Raw genomic sequence first — 11,234 nt, 5'->3', positions numbered from 1 at the left:
GGGGGAACACGGTGAGGGTGTGTACAGGTTTGCAGAGATGACCCGCAGCCTGACGCAAGCGCTTACCAGCATGTCGGTGGCGCTGAGGTAGTGCTTGCTGGCCATGCACTGCTCCAGTTTTTGAGGCACCTGCTTGATATTCTCAATCTCATCCAGCAGGGTGAGGACGTGCTTGTGCTCGATGCCTTCAATCCACAGTTTCCGCAGCTCATCTCTCTTGCAGTGTAGCAGCATTTTGCACGACAGCAGATTCTCTTTGACCTACAAGGAAACAGTCCATCTGGGGTCAGTACAAAGCCTTGCAGCCTAAACCCACAAGTAATCTGGTTAGTATTCTTCCCTGGTCCTTGGAGATGTCATTTGCACCTCTACTTAATCCCCTTGGGTGGCGGTCGTGCAAAATTCTAATCCTGGTTCTGACTTGGACTCACATGAGCGCGTCTCCACCTCTCTGTGTCTGTACTTTTTCTGCCGTGAAATGAGAAAACTATTTCTGACCTACCTCGGAGTGAATCTAGAAAAAAGTTATCACGAATGGAAAGCATACTGAAAATAAGAGGACCACAAAGAAGCCACGAGAGCCAAGGGAGCATCTCAGAGACTCAGGTCGATGCACGTCTTCTTCGACTCTGCCTTACCTGCTTCCTGCCCACCTGGCAGCCCACAGGGTCCCTCCTTCCACCTCTAGAATTCGAAGTGCTAAACCTCAGAAAAGGGCATTCTCCTCAAGTAACTGAAATAAGAGTAAACAACTAAAACAAAAGCAAGCCCAGAGTAGACTCAGCAGCAGATGATCCCAAAACTAAAGGGATTAAGGTTAGGGTTCAGCTACGTTCTGCCAGGTCTTCTGAAATGTTGATATTCAACAGGCCAATTCCCAGGACCCGAGTGTAGTAGACAGACAAGTACAAGAGCCAACACGTCAAATGGGGTGGAGAAGAGCAGGAAGGAGGGGGTCACAGTGAACATTCTAAGATCAAATTTTTCTTTTCTCCCATTATTTAAAACGCTCAGGTTTTACAACTTTAAAAAAGTAAAAAGAACCACCACCTTTCTTGATCAGCAAGAATACTTACACGCACATCTGACAGTTCTGACTTTTACGTAAGGAACCCTGGCCACTGAGCGGGTTAAAAACGGAGCCACCAGACAGAAACCAGTTCAAACCAAACTCATCAGCTGTCTGAAGGAGAAATGCCATCTACTCCCATAAGATCCACAGCTTTGGAAACCTGATGGAGGGCAGCTATGAACTAGAACCCTCAAAGGCATACTTGGAACTATTTTGGTTTAAATCTCGAACTCTTTTGGCTTGACGGTGCAGTGGTTAAATATTTAACTGCAAACCAAAAAGCAGAGCACTCTGGTGACCGACTGGTAAGGAGTTCTGCTGCCAACCCACAGGACATCCACGGTTCAAATCCACCAGCTGCTCCACGGGAGACAATGGGCAATCCCCTCCCACACAATTTACTGTCTCTGAAAACCCACTAGAGGGTCAGCTATGAGTCAGTTCCAACTCAACAGTATGTAACAACAACAATAATCAAAAGGCTAGCAGTTTGATGACAGCAATGATTTTTTTGTGTGTGTGTGTGAGGGAAAAATCACCACCAAAACAGTATTGGAGAAGCACTAGGTGGGTAGAAACGATGTTTAAAAAAAAAAAACTAACCAAACAAAAAACTTTTTAAAGACAAGTACAGGAGGGAACAGCAAATGCATGCTGAATTTTAGAAGCTGGCAAGAGGACAGATGAGAACTAAATTTGCAGCAAAAGAATTGTAAAGACCTAGGCGAGCCAGGTTGTGCTCTCACAGAACTCTTGTGGCCTAGAGGTAAGGAGTGGCGCCGTCAATCCAAAGGCATATGGTTCAAATCCAGTAGCTGCTCTGCAGGACAGAGATGGCAACCCCCTAACGTGTGATTTACAGCCTCTGCAAACCCGCTGGAGAGGCAGCTATCAGTCAGTCCCAACTGTACAGCACAAAACAGCAGCAGCAGCAGGGACCATGCTGTGCTGTCCCAGTAGAGACAGAAGATGACAACTTTCTACAGGAGTATTTGGGACCTAGATTCCCACCAGTCTCACACAGAGACACTTTCTTTCTCTCAACATTGGCCAAAACAAGAGGTTTGCAATGTGAAGAGAAGAGGTCAGAAAGAACTGGACAAGAAATGCCAAGTACAGCTGAGGAGACTGTGAGGCAGCGGACTGAAAGCAGAGAACGCTGACCAGGAAGACGCTCTGCCTTACTGTGGACCTGCAGCCTCTGACCATAATAAAGCTTCAAAGATGCTGACAGTGTAAAGTGCATCTCAACACAAGTCAGTTGTGGCTTCAGCCCAGAGAAAGTGGCCTAATCCAAGTCAAAGATCTACGGACAGTGACATCCGAGGTTTACAAAGAAGACTACTGGCCATCACTAGGGAAGTCCCCTAAAAGGCCCTAAGCCTCCAGTCAGCTTTGTAGCATCTCTCTTACACATAAACGGTGAGCCAAGGGCCACAAGACATTCAAGGGAGACCTACAATATGAAAATAAACAGAAGAGTAAGAAGAAGACCAGAGAAGGCAGAAATTATGTCAAGGAACAGGGAGGAAAAATTTATCCAAAAATCATTCATTTTTTAAAAATTTTATTAATTTTAATGAACATTTACAGAGATTTTGGATTTCCATTCATTCACTGTTGCACTTTTCTCCCTGCCCACCCCTCCCCCTCAGTTCACTCCTCTTTTTGAAAAGTAAAATTCCTTCATTGGTATATAATCCCCCCACACACACACACACACCCCCGAGTACACTCCACTATACAACTTTCACTCTGGACTCTTGTCATAACCATAATACTCAATCATATATTGCTTTTCAATTGTTTTCTCCCTCATCTGTTTCAATGCAGTATACATAGTTTATCCTTAAAACCCCTAGAGAACTCCTTCCTCAATGCCACCAAGTCAATTCCAGTTCATTGCGAACATCTGGGACAGAACAGAACTGACCCACAGGGTTCTCAAAGATGTAAATCATCATGGGAGAAGACTACCCAATGTCTATCCCACATAGTGACGGGTAGGCTTGAACCAGCAACCTTTTGGTTAACAGTCCAACACTTAGCCTATTACACCACAAGGGCACATTAGAGAAATAAATCAATGAAACAAAAACAGAATGCTATTAAAAATAAAGATAATTTTTAAATAGCTCCTAAGAATTAAAAGTCCAATAGAATGTTTTTAAAATCTAATAGTTTTAGAAGGAACCCGTAAGAAACTCTCTCAAAGAAGAGAGAGAGAGAAATGAGAGATGGAAGAAAACGTCATCTCAAAAGTTCAGTATTAGCCAAGTATGTCTTTTGGGAGACTTAGGTGGAGCGTAAAAAATGACAGGGGAAAATGGCGTGAATAAAATATCAATAAAATAAAATTTCAGAGAACAGTGCACATGAGTTTTCAAATTTTTTCTCCTCAAGTCAAGGAGTGAAAAAGACTCAATCCAGAACATATCCTGACATAAGAGATAGAGACTTCAAGATCTTCCAACGAACAAACAAAACATGATCCAGGCAAAGGACTGAGTCAGAATGGCATCAGACTTGTCTCAAGTACAACACTATGAACAAGGCAAAGGAGAAACATCTTCAAAACTCCAAAAGAGAGTTAATAACCAGAATAACTATCAATCAGGTATGTGAAACAATAAAAACCATTTCAGACATACAAGCTCTCAAAAACGGAAACTTATATGCACAGTAACTCAATAAGCTCCTAAAAGATGTGCTCCATCAGGAGAAGAAAACAGGGGATTCAGGGAAGAGAGGATCCAACAAAAAGAGACAACAGGATCATTCAGTCATTAATTCCAGGAACAGAGAGGATGATGATAACGAAAATCACACAAAACAGGACTGGTGGAAGCTTCAAACTATAGCCCTCAGTTACCTTTCCAACTTGCAGCAAAACTCACCTGGAGCCCCATTCCCCATGGCTCAACCTCCAGCCTAACAATTAACAGGTCCACAAGGTAGCCAATTAACACCAGGTAAGTGTATGCTCCGTAGAATAACCAATCCCTAAGGTCAAAAGAGCAGCATGCGTTGAAGGACAGAGCCCGGAAGGAAGGAGGGAAGGGACAGGGGAGAGGATTAACGCAACTAAGAAATGCAGGAAGTGCGGAGACAAGGAGTACACTGACACTGTGGGTATTGGAAGTATCGTTATGCAACAAAATGTGTATGTATGATTGAATGGAAAACTAATTTATTCAGAAACTTTCACTCAAATCACAAAAACACAAAAGGAAATGTAACTAAAGTATGTTATGTGGCTTAGGTATGGACATTTCTATAGCTAAAGATGGGTAAATGTTAGCGTAACTAAAAAGCAGGCTATAACCTCGTAGAGAAGACGTGGTAGCAGCAATGAGAGAAAGGGGCCCCAATCCTCATCACCGATAAGTGGAAGTCACCGTGTAATATCTAAGAAAGAAAAAAAGCCAGTATAAATATATCACGTAGAAATATAAAAATATAAATACCTTAAAAAAACCAACCCTAAATCAAAAAATGTCAGTGTCTCTGAAGTTACAGAATTGTGAATGGGAGAGGATGAGGTGGGGAAGTCTGGCTTTTAGCAGCATTTGTGGTTTACGGGACTTTTTATAGATATCTCCAAATTTATTCCTCGACTCCCTTGAACTCTTGGTCCCTGGGTTAAGAACTCTGATTTGGAATGCTGAAGCCCATTTTACTTCAAATCGTCATCAATTTCTGCTGGAATTTGATTTCTGATCTTCTACACATATCAGTTTAGTTCTCTAACTCTCAGTTTTCCCCTCCGCACGAGATGGTTACTATGGAAACAGTTAAAAATAAACCTCATGTCACACAACACTCAACTAGGCTCCTGACCAAGAAAGTGAGGGATAAATGTAGAGAGTGTCAATAAACCTTGGCAGACACCTTTCAGATTGGGAAAAGACGACCGTGGCATCTCCCACTAGGATATAAACAATGCACGCGACTCACTTCTCACTTCTGCTTACACATGGAAGGAGAAATGGAAAGGAAGGTAAAATTTGTAAAGAAAAATGCTGGCATCGGCTATGTAAAAAAAAAAAACAGCATCACCAAAACAACCCCCTCAACTGAGGTAACCAAAGCTCAGGCGTAAGGAGCGACACACACTGGTGTCAAGTCCTTCCAATTTCATGGAAACCATCTATCAGACTGTGAGACTGGAAAGCTTATGGGAGGAAACTTCTCATCTTCCTCCCAGATGTCAATGGTAGATTCAAACCACCATCCATTCCACTCTCAGTCCAACATGTAACACGTTACACCAAGAGGAGTTACAAAGAACCTCTCATATTAAATTACTTTTTTGGTTGGAAAGTCAATGATAAATGTTATTTTAAAATCTGAGGAGTACTACTAGTAATAAAAAGGAAGAAACTTGAAAACCTCAAAAACGCTGTGCTGAACAAAAGGAATCAGACACAAAAGAGTAGACACTGCATGATTCCTTATATCCATAAAGATCCAGGACGGGAAACATGAAGCCGGGGTGACCTAACTGAAATCGTTAGTTGCTTAGGGCAGGGTGTCAGGAGAACAGAGGACAGAGGGGCAAGAGGACGCACTCTCTGGGTTCATGGGAACTTTCCAGAGTGTATACATCTGCCAAAGCTCAATGACCTGTAGATGTGTATTTTGAGAGTATCATAGCTTATATAAATTATGCTTCAGTAAAGATGCTTTTTCCTAAATGGAAAGAGATAAAAAGCAGGGCTATGCCCATCAGTGAATCAAACCAAATCAAGCCACCGCCACTGAATCCATTCCAGCTCACAGCAATCCAAGAGGCCAGACCAGCGCTCCCAGAGGACTGCCACGGTCTTTACAGAACTGACTGCACATCTTTCTCCCTCAGAGCAGCTAGGGGTTCAAACTGCTAACCTTCAGCTTCGCAGTCAAATGTCATAGCTCCTCATCAATCCATGTGTACATGTAAAATTGGGGGAGCCAGCAGACTATAGAAGAGTACTGAATATACCATGAACTGCTAGGAGAACAAACAGGTTCGTCCTGGAGAGGGTGAAACCAGGCTACTCCTTGGTGGTAAGGATTCTGAAGTTCCATCTGATATACTCTGGACATGTTGCAAGGAGGAACCAGTCTTGGAGAAGAACATCATGCTTGGGAGGGTGAAGGGACAGAGCAGGAGGGGAAGACCATCGATGAGACGGACAGACTCTGTGACTGGAGTAATGGGATAGGTGTGTCAGAGATGGTGAGGTTGGCTCAGGATAGATGAGGGTACAGAGCTGCTATACATTGGATTGCTATGAATCTGAAGTATACGGTCTGGATGAAGAAGAATGTGGCAGCAGGACTGGAGGAAGACTCATCAGCAACCTGCATTAGGCAGATGACACAATCTTGCTCGCTGTAACTAAGGAGGACTTGAAGTGTCTGCTGCAGAAGATCAAGACTGCAGCCTTCAACAGGGATTGGCTCCCAACATCAGGAAACCACTGACTGGGCCAACAAGCAGCATCATGATAGGGGTGAAAGGACTGGAGTCGTTAACGATTTCCTCTTGCTCTGAGCAATCAACACAACCTTGGCACCAGCAGTCAGGAAATGAAAAGACAAGTTGTACTGGGAAAATCTGCTGCCAAGGACCTCTCCAGAGAGCTAAAGAGCAACAATGTCAGTCTGAATACTAAGGTGCGCCTGATCCAAGCCATCGTGCTCTCAATTGCTTGCTGTGCATCTGAGAGCTGGACAATGACTAAAAACGGCAGGAGAATCACTGATGCCTTCGAGTTATGGTGCTGGAGAAGCAAAGTGAACCACCAAGAGAACAAGCAGGTTTGTCCTGGAAAGGGTGAGACCAGAGTGGTCCGTGGAGGCAAGGATTTTGAAAGTCTGTCTCACATACTTCGGGCATGCTGTCAGGAGGGGACAGTCCCTGGAGAAGGACATCATACTTGGAAGAGTAGAAGGACAAGTGCAAGACAGGAAAACCCTGGATGAGACAGACTGACACAGTGACTGTGGCAATGGGATCAGGTGTGCCGGGGACAGTGAAGTTGGTTCAGGGTAGCACAAGGTTCAGAGCCATTATTCTTAAGAGTCACAGTCCACTCAATAGCACGTTAACAACAACAAAGTATCAAATGTCCATGTCATTATTACCATTATTCTTTTGGAAGATTACATAAAAACATTTTGATGGGTGGTCTCCTGACTCAAAGGTCTAATCCAAATCTCTTCCCACAGTTTTACAGGACTATCTGGAATGAAATAACATCACAAATACGGCTCAGAGTTCTACTGAAGGGCGCTCTGGAACCACACATCATTTTTAAATTACCTTTTAAATTTTTCTTTCTTATAGTTTTCCCCCATAGTGGTGGGGTATTTTTTTTTCCCCATTTGTTTGATTTTTGGTTTTGCTTTTGTTTTTAGCTGTCACTCAAAGGACTTAAATTCTCTGAGCCGTTTTCAATGGGCAATAACTTCATTCTTAATTGCAGAGTTTAGACACAATGCACAAAAAGAAATCCTATGAGTGCTGTAGAACTTACTGGAAAGATGGGCTCATGGCTACTGGGACTGCACGGAGGCCCTGCAGACCACGGAGCGGACTGTACCCTGTAGCAGATATCTCACCACTGCCCACTGCGCAGAATGTCCACTTTCAGAGGCTGGAGGCTTGGTCCATTTCTCACACAAGTGGCCGGGATTTCCATCTTATAACTGGCTGTAGGTAACTCTCTACCAAAGCTGTATCAGTGAGACACTGGCTATGTGTGGGAGAGAGTCATTATGTGTGGGAGAGAGTCAGTGAAAACAGACAAAGCTCCTCAAGGCGACAGGCTGACACAGAGACTGTAACTGACAGCACAGCAGTGACAACGAGAGGGCTGTTGGACACAGGCTCACGTGAGTCCCAACTGACCTGCCAGCACCTAACAACAGTTGTTCATTCTGAGCCTACCTTTCAAGGCACACACTCACATTTATGTTAAGCAATGAAGAATGCACTCCTGACGATGAAGGCCTAACAACTAGATGCATAGGCAGGTAGGTAGCTCCAATCAGAGTAAGACAATGGAGTTATCAGCTTGATGCAGCACCAGCAAGGCCACCACCACGGGGCAAAATGTAAACTGTCTGCATACGCATCGCAACAGAGTGTGCACAGGGGTCTCCCTCCATCCTTCCCTGCTCCATAATGAGCAAGAAACTAAACACAATCGGAGACGTTACAGGACAGAGCAGAACTGGCCCTACGGCTGGAATCCACACAGAAGCACAGTCTCATCTTTACCCCACAGAAAGGTGTTGAGTTTGAATCACCGACCTTCCGGTTAGCAGTAAGTGCTTCGTTGCTGTGCCATGAGGGCTCTGGAAATAAATATTAGATAGAACTTTTTTAAAAAACGATTGCCTGTAAATGTTCAGTAAAATTATTTTTAAAAAATTAAAAAATAAAAAAAAAAAACGATTGCCATCAAGTCCAATCCTGCTCAGGGCAACTCCAAGTATTTCCGCATAGAACTGCAGTGGACCGGGTCTTCAAAGGCCGTAATCACACAGCACTGAGACCTGGAAAGTGAGAGGTAAAGTGCCAAGGCAAAGACAGAACTTTACAGCACAGGTGGGCCTAGCCCAAGCCATGCAATGTTCAGTTGCTTCAAACGCATGTGAAAGCTGGCCAACGAATGGGGAATACCACAGAAGCTCTGATGTCTTTGCACTGTGGGGCTGGTGGAGAACACTGATGTCTCAGGACCACTGGAAGGACAGATAAACCTGTGTTGGAAGACACACAAGACACACAAGCCGAGTGCCCTTTATGAAGCAGGAATGATGACACTACTGCACAGAACAACTTGGGCACGTTATTCAGAGGGCCAGGCCCTAGGAAGTGATGCTATGCTTCCAAAGCAGAGGAAGATGCTCAGTGAGAAAGACTGACGCAGGGACTGCACCGACGGACTTGAGCACAGCAGAGATCTGAGCATCAGAGGTGGTGCAGCGTTTCCTCTGCTCTGTTGTACCCAGGGTGCCAGGTGTCAGAGCCGACTCAAACAGCACCTAACAACCACAACCTCACAACAGCCACAACTGCTAGACAAGTCTGTCTGCGGCATCCCTGGGTGGATCTGAACCATCATGCTTTTGATTAGTCACTGGGTAAAGCCGTCTGCACCAGGGTGTACCTATCTGCTAGCTACCGTGCTGGGGAGAGTGGCCCTGAGGTGTCTCCTGCCACCAGCACGTAAGCTCCCTGAGGACAAAGACTGGTGTTTCAGCTGTTAGAGCTTCTACACCTCTAGAAAGTGACATGATGCTCACACTCAATTCGTGTTAGAGGAGTCTTCATAACATCCTGTAAGTAAAGAAGGGAAAGAAACTCAACTCAGATCTAAATGTTCTCAGTGTCTCTCTGCCCAGAGACTGCTGAGGTGTCTACATTTTCACTTTCAAGAAAAGCATACCTTTATTTTGTATGTAACCAAAAATGCAGTGAAAAACCAAAAGACAGGAAAAGATAAGTGAGAAAACATCCATGTTTCCTTGGTGATGAGAAAAGGACTTTTCATGAGACAAGTTAAATTATGCAAATTATGAAGACAAACTCACTTTCACTGGCCCCTAACATTTTCTCTCTCATTTATCAATCATTAAAGGCTTTCCTGAAAAGCGCTTCCCTCCTTTGTTTCTCTCCCCAGTAATGAAGTTCATTCTTCCCACTGAATTATGTGACATTTACTTTCCTGATCACCATCCGATACAAACAAACTCTGCTTGCTTTCTTTTTAAAAATCAGGAAGGAAGAAAAGATTGTGGCACCTGAAACAAATGGGAACGCATCAGGATGGGGTGCTTTCTCAATCCCAGGCACTCTTTGTTAGAAGCAGAGGAGATGCTATCAACACGAGTGACAGGGGGTCAAAGCTGAAATCTAAGCTGGTGCATCCCTTGAGATTAGGACAAAGGCCCCTCGGTCAGCCCAGCTAATCAGAAAACACAAATACCAAAAGGTCCTCACCTGCGCAATGGTTACTTGCAGCCCGGCCAGAGGTCAGCAGCTCTCTCAGTCATTTGCTGACCCTTCCTGAGCTCAGAATATTGGGTCAAAACAGAGTACAGTTGACTTTCAATCTAGATCCACAGCTTTCCCTGCTTTCTCAGATTAAATCCACAGGATGAACTCAGCACGTGAAAAGGTTAAGAATTACTGTGTTCTTTTCAAAAATGCTTGGTTCATTTTAAAAGGTAAAGAGGTCGCCACGTTGCTTCAAAAGGGTTCCAAGCTTACTGACTCTGACAGTGACCTCTCAGAGGCTGAAGGTCATGTATCAGCAGGGCTCTTAGAAGAGGGGGGTTTGCATCTGCTTAAGATGCAGTCAAGTGGGCAGGAGACGGAGCAGGTGAGAAACCCGCAGGCCTGGCACTGCTGGGCAGGTCCGTCCAGGGACTTCAGGAGTGGAGGCTCCCTCTCCCTGCACAAGGCAGTGGGTGTCAAATCATGGTCTGTACCCCCTCAGCCCCCACAGCGGTACTGCAGGGGTCAGAAGGGGTCAGCAGCAGGGGTCAGCACGAAGCTCTGGACCAAATGCTCCTACACCAAAGAAGGCATCACTTCTCTTACCATTTGGTATGTTGACTCTGCCAAAGACCACATTTAAAAATAATGAAAGAAAAGATTCCTGCCATTGAAAACAGGCAGCAAAGGCTTTAGTGCCCAGGAGAGCAGAGTGTGAAGTCCATGTTTGCTGAGTGAGAAACAGACATACTCAACAATCAGCTCAGTAAGACATAGCAAACCTAGCTACCAAAGGGTCACCCCAAAAGTCCTAAAGGAATGGGCGTCAACAGGCACAGCAAGAACAATGACAATGAGACAACAGACTGTATTATTACCTTTGTTGTGTAATGTGTGTGTTGTCAAGTTGGAACCAACTCACAGCTGACCTTTGAGCGGGTTTCTGAGGTTTTAAATCACATGAGAGGAGACCGCTTATTTTTCTCCCATGGAGCAGCTGGTGGACAACTTCTTATCACTAGGCCACCAGGGCTCTCTTATATACTGTATAGTTCTGTGATAGTTACGTAAGTATCCACTCCTTGGCAAAATATAAAAATGCTTTCCTTCAAACGAGTATAAATGCAACTCAAACACACAGCTTTTTAAGGATCTACAAAGGAGAGG

General features: G+C 44.4%; 1 protein-coding gene across 1 annotated transcript in view; it reads right to left on the bottom strand.

Annotated features, from left to right (window-relative positions):
• EXOC4 (exocyst complex component 4) overlaps nucleotides 1-11,234 on the bottom strand; it is an 877,780-nt gene that overhangs the window by 833,210 nt on the left and 33,336 nt on the right. The window contains exon 3 of the mRNA XM_006887139.1: nucleotides 67-261. Coding sequence (XP_006887201.1) covers nucleotides 67-261 — 195 coding nt within the window. The remainder of the gene's footprint in view (nucleotides 1-66; nucleotides 262-11,234) is intronic.

The sequence above is a fragment of the Elephantulus edwardii genome, unplaced genomic scaffold (genome assembly GCF_000299155.1).
Source record: "Elephantulus edwardii isolate Elephantulus edwardi_28Jun2011 unplaced genomic scaffold, EleEdw1.0 scaffold00055, whole genome shotgun sequence".
Taxonomy (NCBI): domain Eukaryota; kingdom Metazoa; phylum Chordata; class Mammalia; order Macroscelidea; family Macroscelididae; genus Elephantulus; species Elephantulus edwardii.
The sequence above is the reverse complement of the archived record's forward strand: the minus strand, read 5'-3'. Positions and strand labels throughout refer to the sequence as shown.